Source organism: Rhincodon typus, chromosome 21, assembly GCF_021869965.1.
Source record: "Rhincodon typus isolate 14 chromosome 21, sRhiTyp1.1, whole genome shotgun sequence".
Taxonomy (NCBI): domain Eukaryota; kingdom Metazoa; phylum Chordata; class Chondrichthyes; order Orectolobiformes; family Rhincodontidae; genus Rhincodon; species Rhincodon typus.
Genome location: NC_063352.1, coordinates 15,323,946 through 15,341,013, shown reverse-complemented (window position 1 = coordinate 15,341,013; position 17,068 = coordinate 15,323,946). Strand labels below are relative to the sequence as shown.

General features: G+C 42.1%; 1 protein-coding gene across 2 annotated transcripts in view; it reads right to left on the bottom strand.

Annotated features, from left to right (window-relative positions):
* caskin1 (CASK interacting protein 1) overlaps positions 1-17,068 on the bottom strand; it is a 579,066-nt gene that overhangs the window by 82,593 nt on the left and 479,405 nt on the right. Inside the window, exons 9-11 of one of the 2 annotated variants that reach the window (XM_048609909.1) lie at positions 16,908-17,002; positions 11,552-11,669; positions 7,658-7,876 (exon numbers count right to left, since the gene is read on the bottom strand). In XM_048609909.1, the coding sequence (XP_048465866.1) occupies positions 7,658-7,876; positions 11,552-11,669; positions 16,908-17,002 (432 nt within the window). The remainder of the gene's footprint in view (positions 1-7,657; positions 7,877-11,551; positions 11,670-16,907; positions 17,003-17,068) is intronic. The other variant, XM_048609910.1, reaches the window with a different exon arrangement.

The window sequence follows — 17,068 nt, the reverse complement described above, 5'->3', positions numbered from 1 at the left end:
CCTCTATCCCTCTTCTATCCGCCTCCCACTCTCTCCCTATTTATTTCAAAACCCCCTTCCCCTCCCCCTTTTCTGATGAAGGGTCTAGGCCCGAAACGTCAGCCTCTCTGCTCCTATGATGCTGCTTGGCCTGCTGTGTTCATCCAGCCCTGCACCTTGTTGTCTCGGATTCTCCAGCATCTGCAGTTCCTACTATCTCTCGTTGACACGATTGCATTAGACCAAATCTTGAAAAAATGCCAAGGGATAATATTAAGATTAACGTTGAAAATCAAGGAATCAACACAGCAGGAGAATGTCAGTTGTTTTGCCACTGTCTTCTCAATCTCTTACCCCAATTTTATTGCACTTTGCATGCTGCAGTTCTTTGTACAAACTGGCATCAAAAAATGTAATCTCCTGACATAGAGTGCATGCTGACTAGATAATGCTTCATTGCACGCACATTTTGCACACTTGTCCTGCTTCTGAATTGATTTCTCCGTAAACCTACTCCTGAGGTGGATCTATATCGACCAGAGGTGATTCTCAGGGATGGAACTGCTTTACAGGCTGAATGACAGATTGCCATTGTCGTCTATTCAGACCCTGCCATGGCTTAAAGCCACTTGACACAACGCATGTACCATTCAGCCCCAAAGAGAAATGTTAAAAAGCTAATAGAAGCAGAGGTTCAAAGATAAGGAAGTGCTCATTGTAAATTTGCCAGCCTGTATTTTAATACGGAGGGGTCTAAGATTGTACAAAATGCATATTTTACAATCACTAAACATTACAACGAATGCTTTAGAGGGCATATTCAAAAACGTAAAAAGATGTTCAGAGATTTAGTTAGGGACTTTGAATCTTCCTTACGTAACTCAGAATTCATAGGATATCGTCCCTTCAAGTGAGGTTTTGCATCTGGACATGCAATGGGATTATAATTTAACATCTGTTGCGAAGAACCAATTATGTTGAGGATCGTTAAAGGATAGTACCTTCATTTTAAATTCACACATCGGGGAGTTTTGGTTTATATCTAATTGAAATGCTGTATGCAGTACTTTCTGTTACAGATCCGCTCCAGGGAGTGGGGGAAGGGGGGTGGTGATTGCGGCTGGGAGCTGAGTGTGGCCCCCCCTTTATAGCTTGCAGCTTTGATGACTGTTAATTACACAGTGTAGTAGCTGTCAAAACGTGATGAAGCCAAAAATCAATTTTGTCAGTTTCAATGAACAAAAAAAAAGCTGTCTCTCTCTCTCTCTCTCTCTCCCATTCATTTCCTGCTGTTACCTATTGGCATGGCAACAACGGAAAATGCAACTGGGTTTTTACTGGATTGATGAGATGGAGAGACCAGAGACACTGGGGATTGTTACAGAGGATTAAGAAGAGATTTAGTAGGGGCATCCAAAATTATGAAGGCTTTTGCTGGAGTAAATAGAGAGAAACTGTTTCCGCTAGCAGGAGGGTCAGTAACCAGAAGACAGAGATTTAAGGTGCTTGTCAAAAGAACCACAGATTCATGAGGGATAAAATAGTTAAGCAGGAAGGTGTTATGAACCAGAATGTGCTGCTTGATACAGTGGTAGAAACAGATTCAACAATAACTTACAATGGGGAAATTGGATAAATAACTGATATTTTCAAGGCTAAAGGGAAACAGTATAGAAAGTAGGATCATTGGAGAGCTGTTTCAAGGAGCCAGTACAGACACGATGGGCTGAATGGTCTCCTTCTGTGCTGTATGGTTCACTCAAGACAATGGTACTACCACGTAACTTGTTAAACAAAAGTATTGCTCCATGCACTATAGGACTTTAAATTGTACCTGTTTCTTCCTGATTGAATTTGTTGGAAATATTATGTGTTTTCCAATAAAAATGAGCACAGGCATACAGTAAAGAGAGTAGGATTGGGTGAAATGCTTATCAGAGTGTCGGTGCAGACCCGATGGGCTGAATGGCCTCTTTCTGCACTGTAGGGATTCTGTGACTCTATGACTAGCATGGATACTTTCGTCAGTATAGTTCTGAAGCTTTGCAGTGAGAGGTGTAATTTGCAAAAGCCCTTATTAAAGGCATTTTAACCAACCTGTTCAGATATGTTATTACACACCTCTGGAGCCGATGAGACCTGAACCTGGACCTCCTGGCTCAGTGGTATGGACACTATCATTGCACCACAATAGCCCCTAGCCCCTCTTATAATGTTAGGCTGCCAGTCACACTGTTGCTACCTCAGAGTCAGTTCTGGGCATACTGGTGTGTATGCAGCATTCTACTCCCAGATCTGAAGGCTCCCGTCTTAAAGTTCCCATCTGCTGAAAGTATTCAAACTGTTGAGGCTCCTAAAATGAGCAGGTGCTACATTGCCTGATCACACATTAAACTGGAGTTGCTATGTGAAATCAACTGATGCAATAGTGCCTCAATGAGTGATGAATAGGGGGCTGGGTGGTGTGAGGCAGATGGAAGAGCGTTGGAGGTTAGATGCTCACTGCTGTGTTTCAACGTTATGGTCCTAACTTAAGGGATATGGGGCAAATGTGAGCGTACGTGGTTTGGCCACAGATCAGCCATGATCTCACTGAATTCTAAATGGCTTATTCTTGTGCAGTGAAAAGAAACGCAGCCCACTGAGATAAAGTGTCAATATAAGTCTTCAATCATCCACCTCGCCCTTTAGCTCCCTATTCTTTTCCATCTCAGTAACAGGCTTCCCTGCTCTGGAAATATTGATTTAACTCTGTTTTGTCTGTCTCCTGCTAAATTACCATCTGTCTCATACATCAATACATCCCTCGACAGTGAAATTCTATTGTGGCAAACGAGATTTTATTACAAAACGATTGCATGGAACTATTGATTTAAAAAACAGAAATTGTGCGGCTGGCCAGCTCTAACCTTCCTTTAGTTGGAGACGGTGATTGACTAATTTCTCAAGGTCTTGAAGATAATAGTGCCCATTACTTTAAGAACAGGTAGCGTTCTGTTCAATCAGAACATGGCTGTTCTGTATCTCTACTCCATCCACTCCCCAGTGTTCCATATTGCTTGATGTCCTCAACAAAACAGTCTTGAAAATTTCAATGACATTCATAGGGTTTTGGGGAGGCAAGAGTTTGAGATATCCAATAGCCTTTAAGTGAGAAAGTGCTATCGTATCTAACAGGCCTAGCTTCTAGCTAAGTTGAGAAGATCTAAATCAACACACCTAACTATTCCAATCTTGCTCTTGTTGTCATGTTACAACAACTCAAAAGCCGTTAAATGAAATCATAGAATTCCGACAGTGTGGAAGCAGGCCATTTGGCCCATCAAGTCCACACCAACCCTCCAAAGAGCATCCCACCCAATCCCATCCCTGTCACCCTGCATTTCCCATGGCTAATCCACTTAGCCTGCACGTCCCTGGGCCCTATAGACAATTTAGCATGGCCAATCCACATAGCCTACACATCTCTGCACTGTGGGAGGAAACCAGAGCAAACCCACACAGACATTAGGACAATGTGCAAACTCTACACAGACAGTTGCCTGAATATGGAATTGAACCCAGTTCTCTGGTGCCGTGAGGCAGCCATGCTAATCACTGAGCCACTGTGCCACCCCAGCAGATTGCAAGGATGCTTTCTATGGTGGTTAAATATAACAAATAAATGAACAAAGTCTATTTATACATATATTTCTCTTTTAACATTACATTCCTCTTTCTCTTCCTGTCAATTTTGTCTTCTCCCACCTCTCCTGAAGATATTGAGACTTGCTGTATTTCCATGCCTTGTGGTTACATCTAATGCCATGTTTAAAAGGCCATTCTCTACATATGATATAAGATAGTATAAAATTGCAGCTGGATACCACATAAGAAGCCTATATCTGCCCTCACCTGGATTCCACAAATGAACAGGGATCACTGAGTAATGATCAACAGCAAGAATCATGGCTGATTTCACTTCTACTTCCAAATGGTACTGAGGAAAACAGCAACCTCTTCACCTACTGATGACCAAATGAGATGAGTTATCTCCTTTTTTTATTCATTAATGGGATGAAGGCATTGCTGGCTAGGCAGCATTTATCGCCCATTCCTAATTGCCCAGAGGGCAGTTCAGAGTCAATCACATTGTTGTGGGTCTGGAGTCACATGTAGGCCAGACCAGATAAGGATGGCAGTTTCCCTCCCTAAAGGATATTAGTGAACCAGATGGGTTTTTCCCCCCATAATCAACAATGGATTCATGGTCATTCTTAGAGTCTTAATTCCAGATATTTATTGAATTCAAATTCCACCATCTGCTGTGGCGGGATTCAAACCCAGGTCCCCAGGACGTTATCTGGGTCTCCGGATTAACAGTCCAGCGATAATACCACTAGGCCATCGCCTCCCCATAAACTACCTGACTACCTGAAAGATGCAACTTGCCAAGACTTCGTCAACACCTCCCTAACTTCCAAAATGTTATTGCCTAAAAGGGCATTGCTGAAGAGAGATTGGACAGATGGAATGTTTTCCTTAGAGCACAGGAGATTGAGAGCAGACATGACTGCGATGTATGAAACTAACAGGGTCATAGATAGGGCTGACAGGAAGAAACTCTCCCCTGGATTGAGGGATAGATGATCATGGGGATAGATTTATGGTAAGGGTTAGAGGTTTAGAGATGATGTGAAGAAAAGCTTTTTCACCCAGAGAGCATTTGGCATCTGGAACTCACTGTAAGGGTGGTAGAGACAGAAATCCTCATATCATTTAAGAAGTATTTAGATGTACACTTGCAATGCCAAGGCAGACAAGGTCAAGTGTAGGAAAATGGGATTAAAATAGGTAGGTGCTTGTTTTTGACTTGTTCTTTCTGTGCTGTAGATCTCTATGGCTCTTTGATAAGGGAAACATGTGCATTAGACTATCAGCACCTCCAGATTCCCCTCCAACCCATCCTGAGTTGGAAATACATCACCACTCCTTCACTGTTGCCATGTAAAAATCCATGAAGTCCCTTCCTAAGAAGACTGTGGGTGTTCCTACTACACACGGATCACAGCAGTTTAAGAAGGCAGCACACCATTAACTTCTTGGGAGCAATTAGGGATGAGTAATAAATGGCCATGTCACCAATGATCAAATGTCATGAATGAGTAAAACCAAATTCAGCTACTCAGTGGGTCATCAAGGGAAGGACATTCTTAGAATCCCTACAGTGCAGAAACAGGCCATTCAGCCCAACAAATCTGCACCTGCCCTCCAAAGAGCATCCCAGCCTATCCCCAATAACCCTGCATTTCCCACGGCTAATCCAACTAAACTGCACATCCCTAGAAATTATGGGGCAATTTACTGTGGCCAATCCACCTAGCCTGCACATCTTTGGATAGAGAGAGAAAACCAGAAAACCCAGAGGAAACCCAAAAGGGCACGGGGAAAATATGCAAACTCCACACAGACAGTCACCCGAGGCTAGAATCAAACCTGGGTCCCTGGCACAGTGAGGCAGCAGTGCTAACCACTGAACCACCATGCCACCCATTCTACTGATGCATTCACTTATTATATGTGCTATTCCAAGGCAAGCCGGCAATCAACAGTTGGAGATTGGGGTCCCTTGAAAACTGAATTTTCCCAGTATTCACTATGTGGTATGAAATTTCATTTAACTCCTGTTACAAATGGGCAACTGCCTATACCTGTATTAAGTAACTGTGGTCCTGAAACTCCCATAATCTTCTCCCTTTTGTTAAATCCACATCGTATTTACAAAGGGAAGTCAATCTGTTGGAGATCATAGCAAGACTCCACATCCACTATTCCAGATCTCCTACAGAGTGAGGCAGCATCCTCACTTCACTTGGCAGGAGAATGTGTGCAATCAGATTGGGTATTTATTCTGTTGCTTGGAGAGATATAGATCAAACACTGCCCACTGCCAATCCAGCAGGTGTCCATTCCTCCTTTGTGCTTGTTGTTGAATAAATTTGTTTCCGTAAAATATATTTGTAGAGAGGCCACATTCACTTTTAAGAAAATCTATCCGATAGTTAATGATTTAGTTGCAATTGGCTCTTATTAGGTGTCATTAGCTTCCATACACATCCCATAATTTATTCCTGACATTTCTGTGGAAAGAATTTCTTCGTAATTACTTGCCTTAACCCCTTTCATTCAAACCTGAGAGTCCCTACAGTGTGGAAACAGGCCATTTGGTCCAACAAGTCTGCACTGACCCTCCAAAGAGCATCCCACCCAGACCCATCACACTAGCCTATCCCTGTAATTCCCATGGCTAAAGCACCTAGCCTGCACATCCCTGAACACTGTGGGTAATTTAGCATGGCCAATCCACCTAACTTGCTCATCTTTGGACTGTGGGAGGAAACCCACACAGGCACAGGGAGAATGTGCAAATTCCACACAGACAGTCGCCCAAGGGTGGAATTGAACCTGAGTCCCTGGCACTGTAAGGCAGTAGTGTTAACCACTGAGCCACCATGCTGAACATTTTAAGCTTTAGAAATGTGATGCTGTTCTTTTGAATATTATATTTGTGAACTTCATGCTCAAGTTTTTTTTTGTCATAGTCAGAAGATGTTGTCCAAAGGGACTGTGACTGTTTCAGACAAAAGAAAACTGTTATCAAGTGCTGATAAACGTTTTTGCGAGCACTTGCAAATTCCCAGCAACCAGGCCTGATCCTGATGCAACAGTACACTTTTATTTCCGAAGTAACGCATTGCAAATTTGACTTCCAGTCTTCAGTTGCGTAAAATGGATGATGCAAATTGGCAGCCTGGCCTACATCTTTCCTGAGCTTGATTCCTGTTGACTTGAATAGAGATCAGAGCTTGCGAGACTGAACATCAAGCAGAAGCACTCACTATCACCCATTGTACACTGTTGCACAAAGTGAAAATCATTCCTACTGTACAACTCACTTTTGTACATTTTCATAGAATCATATTAGCACAGAAGGAGACCATTTGGCCCATCTTGATGCTTAGAAAAAGACAGTCCCATTGCTTTTGTTCTCCTGCTTTTCCTCCACAGTCTTTCAACTTCATTTTCTTCTTAAGTGTTTATCTAATTCTTTTTTTGAAGTTACTACCTGCTTCTATTGTTTTTCCCCTGTAATCAACCTGTTCAGAGATGTTATTACACACCTCTGGTGAAGGTGGGATTTGAACCTAGGCCTCCCAATCCAGGGATAGGGATGCTATCACTGCACCACAAGAGGGTCCCTTACTGTTTGCTTATAACAGCCTTTCAAGCGGAGCATTCCAAATCATAGCAACTTCATACATTGGTAAAAGGTTTTCTCATTTAACCACAGGCTCTTCAGCCTGTTGATGCAGCAATGCTACCTAAATAAAGTTATCGTTAGTTTAGTATGTGACCCTGTCAGTTCTTTTCCACACGAGCCAACCTTTAAGAAGACAAAGAAACTTGAAAATTAAATACATGAAAATTAAGGCACATCAGCTTCTCACACAAATGATCCAGGGTTTCCCAGAAGGAGCCAATAAAGTTAAGGAGGGAAAGGCTATACGTAGCTGGTTTTAGAATTTAGCAGATCTGAGATTTGTTGGTTCTCAAAAACAATTGGGGGACACGTTATTGAGATGACCTTTTGGGAAACTCTGGTAACAAAACAAAAAGAAGTAAGCATTTAATAAACTACCTTGTCCATGGGGTAATTCTTCTATACTGCTATTGGCTCTGTGATAACCAAAGGAACTGAAAAGTGGCTGATGATTGAAAGGTGGAGGTGGAGGGGGTGGTGGCAGGGAATTAAAGTGATGAGAGGAGTCACCATTGACTATTGCTGTGCCATAGGCCGTGAGCTGTATCTTGTGATATTGCTGACAACTGTGGGCATAAATAACTGCGTCCCAAGAACCTAAAATGTTGAAACAAAGAAAAAGTAAAAATAAAAGCAAAATGTAGAAAGCAACAATGAAAAAAATCTCAAACGTAAAATGTTGTAAGCAAACAATAGCAATGCCTTTTAACTGTTACCACGTCCTAGATTATCAACATGTGTTAGTACAGCAGAAGTACTGATGATGGTTTCAAATGCTGCATCATTTGTACATTCCCATCTTATTCTTTTAACCATGCATTGGTAAGCAATAGGTTACTATACATATCCCAAAACAATATTCAACCTTCCACCTATTTAGTGCCACAATGGCTAATTACTATAGAAGTCACTGTGCCATTCATGGCTTTTTCACTTAAATGGGAAATAAGAACAGGGGGAGATCATTTAGCATACCTCCCACCATGCAATAAAATAATGATTGATTTGTATCTTGGCTTCATTGATTCCATAACTCTTCATTTCTTTCACTAAACGAAAACAAAGTCAATTTCAGGTTTTGAAAGTTTAACTGATCTTCCCTCCCAGCCTTCCAGTCCTTTAAAAATCAAGAAATATGGGTTGAGACTATCAATTAGAATTAAAAATACACCCGGACTGCTTAGTTTGACAGGCCGTCTGGTGTAGGATAGAAAAAATATTCTATGTGTTACTACAGCTTCATTTGTTGACACTTCTCAAGGGCTGCTATTGTGTCTGAAGTATTTAAAAGTGCTTGGTGCATGTTTCAAAATCTCCAAAAGTACTTACCTGAACAGGGAGTTCTGAGTTCACATTTTGATTGACAATTTAAAGAGGTCATTAAACCATAGATGTCTGATGTTATAAGTGGGTAAGAGTTTGTCTGGATTTGAATGCTTGAAGAGATTTAAAATTTTCACGTGGGTTTCATGAATGAGGATATTTTTTCGCTCATCAAGCCCTAGTATATTGATAGAAGCTTTTTATTCCATCTTCTGGATTCAGATCCTGAGGTCTGCCCATAATGTTTTCTGGTACAATGGCTATAGAGGGGGAACGGAGGTTAAGAAGAGTTGTGAGAATTGGGTGCTAGGAGAAGCTGTGTGATGGATGATAGCCCGAGGGCTGAGCAGCATCTAAAATAATTACAACTAAGTCCCAGGAGACTGAGTCAGCCATTCTAAGTACCCCAACTGGGTGCACATCTGCTCCCATCATTCCCTCTGATCCACCTCTACGGTCAATAGGCCTAATTTTATCATGCTCCCTCTACCCCAAACAAAAATGCGGTCCCTCATATCAAGCCCCAAAATTTCCCTACTTTGGTAGCTAAAATCTGGTCCTGAGTTCAAATTCCAGTGGGAACATTCAAACCTGTTTAAATAAATGATTTGGAATTTCTTTTTTTTAAAAGAAACTGGCATCAGTAAAAATGGTCATGAACCTACCAGATTGTTTGAAAAGCCCAGCAGGCTTACCAATAGCACTTTGGAAAAGGAACCTGTTGTCCTTTTCAGAGCCCTCTGAAACAGCCCAGCATATCACTCAGACATACTCCAGAAGGCACCTCACCACCAGCTTTTTGAGGGCAATGAGGGGGAAGCAATAAACGCTGGCCCAATTAGTGACATCTACATGCCAACAAACGAGCAAAACTAATGAAACTAGGAATAGCATCGATATAGTGCCAAGTCAGTTCAGAACATCAATAAAGCTGAGTAGTCTAAGGCAGTAGAGATGTGGAGCTTACTGAAAGGCTCATTGTTTAATTGAACTTCACAGCCTTCATAGGGCCGGTTGCACTCTTTGACTCAATTGGATTAAGTCTAAAGATCAAACCCTGGCTAAGAGCCCATTAAACTATCCATAAAAGGTCAGAGCTCAGATAAGAACAGTGCTGAAATGATTGCCCGTTTTAGTGATGAGAGATGAACTACAAAATAATCTGAAATCATTTTTGATTTTAGACATTGATACCTCTTCAGACCAATCAACTGAATAGAAGAAGAAAAATATGATGTGAATGCACAAATATCTCAGGGCCCTCCTATCCAGATAGATTGAGAATCTGTCAGGGGCATCTCCTTTATCATGGTATTGTGAGTGCGGCTCCATCACTGCTGCTATGCTCTAATAGGTAGAATGATATTTAATGAAATTGAAACATGTTTACAATGACAAATAACTGGAAATCCATTCAAGGGAAAGTTGGGTTTGATCTCCAGCTTGTGAGATGTCCACAATTTCTGCTGTGTTTGCCCGCTTAAGTCTTCAGTTCTGTGCCCCTTATTTAAAGTGTTAAAGCCCTGGAGACAGTGCAAAGGAGATTTAGTAGAATGATAGCAGGATTGAGGGACTTTAGATACAAGGAAAGATTTGAGAAATTGGGCTTATCATCTTTGGAGCAGAGAGGATTAAGGGGTGACCTGATGGGGGTGTTCAAAATTATGAACAATTTTGACAGGCTAAAGAAGGATATTCTGTTTCCACTAGTTGGTATGTCAGTAACCAGGAGTCACAATTTCAAAACTGTCAGGAAGAGAGCTAGGAGTGAGATGAAGAGAAATGTCTTTACTCAGACAGTTGTTAGCATTTGGAATGCACTGCCTGGGAGAGTGATGGAGGTGGTTTCCATATGAGATTTCAAAAGAGTTGGATATAGATTTGGAAATGATGAAGTTAGCAGGCTATGGAGATAGGACTGGAAAGGGGGATTGGCCGGGTTGTTGTTAGTTTGAATGGCCTCTTTCTGTACTGTAAAATCCTATGATTCTATATGTTTGTGAAATGGGATGAGGGAACTCTGATAATGGGGCATGAGCCTCTTGATTGTGCTGTTACTTTGTCCATGGCAGGTGCACCAGTTTTCACCCACCACACTTATCAATTCCAAACACTCAATCTGTTCAGAAAAGCATGAGTGTCAGTTTGATTTGTTAGCATTAGACCCTGCCTGCACATTAATTGTTCAGTTTTATTCAGGAGCAAAGCCACCTTCAGCAAGAAATGGGGACAATGATATGGGGCGGGGGTGGAGGATGATGGATGGGTAGAAATCATCAGTCTCCATTCCAGAGGCACTTTCCCACTCCTGATGTTTAATACAAACCCTCTTAGTTTGCCTCTGACACTCCAGCCTCAATCATTGCATTTATACAAGTAGTCCCAACTCAGTCACTATTTGCACAGATACTCTGATCTCAATCGCAATGCACTCAGCCACTCCCACCTCAATCACAGAATGTGAAAAGTTCAGCCTTGAATTGATGTTTAAGATCAGGCAAATAATATTTGCTCAATTTTCAACAGATCGTGCCATTTGTCAAGCTGTATCGTAAATCTATTTTATGAACCCACTGTGAATTTATCAATGTTTTTAAAGGAATTGGTTAATCCTGCAGGTATTTTAAAATGGTGGTTTAAAATAATAAGAAATATAAATTTAAAATTTGTAAGAGAAATTATTTTCTCTTTTATATAAGTAATAGCTACTAGCTTGTACATCTGGAGGTGTTATGATTGCTGAATTCTTCACTTTGGATGTGACTAAATAATTAATACAGGTATAAATATGAACCAGGACCCCTCAGTCCTGAACAGGGGGTACAGTAGAAAGTAGTATTAAAAACAATTGACTGGAGAAAAAGACTTGATACATATTAGTCTGGCAGCTTGAAACACATTTAATCATGCTCCCTATCACAAAGATGAAGAGGCGTATCCGTGTTTTACCTGATCTCTTGTTAATCACCTCCGCAATAGATGATGGGAAATAGCCCACTCTGTCATTGCCAGTTCTGTTGTCATGGATACAGCCTTTCCACCTCCCATCAGGATGCTGCTCCAGAACCTGATTCAGGGAAATCAAAGGAACTATAAATTGAAACATCTTTGGAAGAAACTTTGATGGCTTTTAATCCATTTACTGAATGCTGTCTGACAGAATAATAAACACTGGGTCTGAAGCCTTCTCTCAGACTAGATTTGCAGCATGTAAATCTGAGATGCCCCTAAGAACTATTATGATAGGGAAAGCTATAACCTTACTACTCACACTCTAAAATGTGCTAACCTTCCTGATTAAAGTGTTGTATTGGCCTTCAGGAATAGCTGTTCTCTGTGTGGGCTCATGCATTCGAGGATTACATTTTCAAAATGATTAGACAAAGTAATGATGGAGTATCCTAAAAGCAGGATGTGACTTCTGATGTGAGAGATATGAGAAAAGGCAAGTTAACTGTAAAAATGTTGAGATTGAAAGAGCAGGTTAAGTCAGGACACAGGAACTGGGCAGTAAGAACAGGAAAGATAAATGTTCCCTAATTTTATTATTGCTTTCTGTCAGGATTTTGGGGGTAAAAACAAACCTTCTAATTAATTTATTGGTGTCTCAGTGAGCTGTTAAAGGTATTGGGACAACTGTTAGGAAAACCCGATGCAACCATCCTTATGAAGGACTCTGACTCCTACTTGAGAAAGTGGTTATTGACCAATTGATTAAGAAGTGGCTAACCTCACAGCTATTCCTGTTTGTGATGATGGTTGTGTCTGCAGCACCACCTGCTGTATTTCTGTTGAATTGCTGAGCCCTGACTGTAAAGACCTTATCCTAATAACTTCAGTCATTTTTGATAACAGAACATTCGCTTGCAATTTGCAAATCAGCATTTAATCCCTTTCAAAGTTTCAAACTAACACATCGTCCTGTTGTATAAGATAGTTAGAACCTGAAAGGGTTAACCAACATCACAAGATAAGTTCTGACTCATCAGGTTAATGAGGGACAGGTCCTGCAAGGAGCTAACAAGGTTTTGAGTGCGTACTTTAGTGCTCCAGTTGTTTTTGCAGTGCTAAGTCCATGTAGCTAACAATAATGTGTGTTTACTCTGCATAACTGCAGGATGGCATCCCTACATCTGAACTCAAATCCTCTTGCAATGAAGGCTAACATACAATTTAGCTTCTTAATTGCTTGATACACGTACCTGTTTAGTTTCATTGACTGGTGTACGAGGACACCCAGATCCCAAAGCAAGGGTCTTCATTGTTAACAATTGATCCCTATGCCATCTTTTACTGACTGTGAGGGACTTTTCCCTTAGCAGCCCTGGATATTTTTCTGTTTTCTTTCTACCCCAGCCCCACTAGGGGTTTACATGGCGAGAAAGGAAGTGTCTCATGATGAGCTTACAGCTATCCTGATGTGTGGGGTAGGGCTCGGTAGCCAAGTGGGCGCTGTCTTGCTGTTAATGGTATAGGTTTGTATGAGGTCTGAAAGTGCTTCTGAGCCACATCAAACCCAGTGAATCCAGGCTTGGTCACCAGAAGGAAACACAGGGCTGGATTTTCATGGAGCTCCAAAGAATTCAAAATGATGGGAAAAATCCAGATGCAGAAGTCTCATTTCCAACAGACCCAAGTTTTACAGATAGAGGAGAGTGACAAAGTGAGCCACACAGGAGAGAATCTGGAACTCCGCAAGGCCATTTTCTTCTGTTACAAGGGCATTAACCTGCAGAGCAAGAGTCACAAATTGTTGGTGTACATCTAAATGCCCTTGAAGGGCAGTTAAAGTCTGTAAAACAGTCACTATCTGAAGTTTTGTTAAATCCCCTACCCTTTAAACTTAGAAAAAAAAGTCTGCAGCTGTCACTGAGAGTTAAAAAAAATCTGTTGGATTGTTTTGATTTATGGGCTATACATTATAGGTTAGCAGCATCTGGTCATGCACTTTTAGAGTTAGAGTCCTTTGTTGACATTTCCCCAAGGGGCTATTATTATATCATTGTGAATGCTCGAGTCAATTTCAAAAGCTAAAAATACATCGACATGGGGGTTTGACTTCACAGCTTGCCAGCTTAAGAAGCTATTAAAAGATAGCTAGCTTTGAGATAGTAGGAACTGCCGACGCTGGAGTCTGAGATAACAAGGTGCGGAGCTGGATGAACACAGCAGGCCAGGCAGCATCAGAGGAGCAGGAAAGCTGACGTTTCAGGTCTGGACCCTTCTTCAGAAATGGTGTAGGGGAAGGGGGCTCTGAAATAAATAGAGAGAGAGGCGGAGGCTTGGACACCGCTTTGTGGAGCACCTATGCTTGGTTCGCAACAAATGACAACACCTCCCAGTCACGAACCACTTCAACTCCCTCTCCCACTCCTTGGACGACATGTCCATCCTGGGCCTCCTACAGTGCCACAACGATGCCATCAGAAGGCTGGAGCAACAGCACCTCATATTCTGCCTGGGAACCCTGTAGCCCAATGGTCTCAATGTGGACTTTACAAGCTTCAAAATCTCCCCACCCCCGAACTCATCCCAAGACCAGCCCCTCTCATTCCTGCCTCCTTGACCTGTCTGTCTTTTCTCCCACCTATCCGCTCCTCCCACCTCACTGACCAACTCCCACCCCCACTTCCTACCTACTAGCCTCATCCCTGCCTCCTTGACCTGTCCGTCTTCCCTCCCACCTACCTGCCCTTCCCTCCTCACTGACCAATCCCCATCCCAACTCCTTACCTACACTCACCTTTACTAGCTTCATCCCCGCCTCCTTGACCTGTCTGTCTTCTCTCCCACCTACCTGCTCCTGTATCCACCTTCTATCATCGCCTCCCCCTCTCTCTTTTATTTCAGAGCCCCCTTCCCCTCCCCCATTTCTGAAGAAGGGTCCAGACCCGAAACGTCAGCTTTCCTGCTCCTCTGATGCTGCCTGGCCTGCTGTGTTCATCCAGCTCCACACCTTGTTATAGCTGGCTTTGATATGGGATCAGAGAAGAAGTTTGTTTTTCTTTATAAGGAATTAATTATTTAAGGAGAAATAAAAGCTTTGATTGGATTTTGTAAATGGGAGTTTTTCACTGTTAAGTATGAAAAAGTGAGAGGTAAGAACATAAAAAATAGAAATAGACATAGGCCATTTAGCCATTCTACATGACTGTCGCTCAACTCCTCAACATTTCATGAATCTATTAACCTCCTCTTTAAATGCTTTCACTGATCTAGCCTCCACTAGTCCCTAAAGTAGAGAATTCCAGACATTTACTACCATTTGACAAAAGAAATTGCTTTGCACCTCTGTTTTAAACCGATCCCCCTTATTTTGTAACTATATCCCCTAGTTAAAGATTCTCCCCATGAATGTCAACATCTTCTCAACATCTATCCTCCCAAGACCCCTTGGAATCTTGTATCTTTCAATATGATCACCCGTCATTCTACTGAACTCTAATAAGGGTTTAGCCTGGTTTAGCCATTCTTGATAGGACAACCCTTTCAAGCCAGGAATTAGCCTAGTTAATCTATTTTGAATCACCTCCAATGCCAGTATATCCTTTCTTTATAATGCGGTCCAAAATTGTACACAATACTCCAGTTGCAGCCTTGTCAACACCTTATACAGTTGTAACAAAACTTCACTCTTTTAAACTCCAAACCCCTAGCAGTAAGGGTCAAAACTCCATTTATCTTCTCAATTACTTGCTGCACCTGCATGCCACCATTTTTGTGTTTCTTGCACAAGAATACCCAGAATCCTATGCTTTTGGAGTCTCTCTGCATGTAAATAATAATCTGGCTTTCAGTTCTTCCTACCAGAGTGCATGACCTGACACTTCCCTCCATTAATGTCAAAATTTGCCCACTTACTCCTTATGACTTCATCAATGACATGCCCTCCCATCTACTTCTGTATCAGCAGCAAATTTAGATACCTTACACCCTGACCCTCCTCCAAGTCATTAATATAGACAGAACACAATTGACGCCCTAGGACTGATTCTTAAATTGTTTGTTTTTCATCTACACATAGTTGCTGTGGTATCCCTGTGGTTGTTGCCAACTGAGTGGTTGTGGAATTTGTATGAAGTATTGAGGGATCATGGGCATTGGTTGGTGATGAGTTGGCATGGAGGACCTGAGAGGCTGTGGGGCATGAGTGGCAGGGTATGAAGGTTGCGTTCAGAAGGTCTACCAGCTGCTGATACAACTGCGATGATGTCCCAGAGAACAGAGGTGCGTCTTCTAACCAGCTCAACTTGGCACACGGCCAGCCCCATGGCTGCCTTCGCTCTGCTTCCAGGATTAGACCGCTCAACTCCAACCCACACCTACCCCTCGGAGCGAACATCATGTGCTTGAGGGTACAGTTTAACCGAGGCATGCCTACCGAATAGGGAGACTTCCTGACTCGAGATATCTTTTGCAGCAACAAACCCTTCATGTCAGTCCACTTGTACTAGCCATGATTGAGGCCTTCCACATTGCATGGTCTCTTTCCTGATACTGGGGAAGTTCTTGAGCAGAAGCTTGATGTAGTCATCAACACAACTGACCCATACTTCAATTAGTGCCTTACAATGGGACATCAGGGAAACCGGAACACTCTCTGCCTTAATGAGGAGGGAGTTGGAGAGAGCCTCCAACACTATAAACTGCATTGAAGGTCTCCTTTCTACTCTAACCATTTCAGGCTTGTTCATTGTGATGGCTAGTCAAAGGGTAAAGGGCTGCAGTGAGGGGCACGGCGAACAATAAAGTTCACATTAGCCAGGAAGTAGCTTTTAAACAACAAAGGAATGAGGTTACCAAGGAAGGCCTTGATTTGAAAGACTTAGAAGTTCACACCATTCATGAGGTAGCCTTTGATTTCAACACTTTCGCGAGGTAGGATAGGGGAAAGGGTGCATTGGCAATGAGAGACTAGAACAGTGAGTGAGAGAGAGGAAAATATAGAGCATCAATAGAATCAGGAAAGGCGGGAGAGGCAAGGTAGGCAGGAGAAGGAGACAGAAGAGAGAAGAGAGTCTGAGGGCTAAGTGCAAGAGAAGGGCTGCCTATCATGGAAACGTGCTTTATTATACAACCCACACTTTCCATTTCACGTTTACAGAGGTCTTGCAGTATACCATATGGCAATACTTGAAACTGTTCGTTGAATACCTGTACTGTTCCAAAATTAATTTGGAGAATCTCTAATACACTTCTCATTTATTTTTTGAGTCAATCTGACATGTAAATGTGAACATGTCAATCATAAACAGTCTCCAGCAAAATCACAGGAAATGGAAGTTGATTAAAAAATGACACTTACTGTAATAACATCCCCTGCTTTGACATTAAGGCTGGTCAGGTCATAATTGTTACAGTAGTCCTTCACAGCCCTGACCTGCAGGGCAGCAGAGGCATCTGAAAAAGCATGAAAAGGAACCATTATTTGTAGGGGTAGTGGGAACTGCCGATGCCGGAGAATCT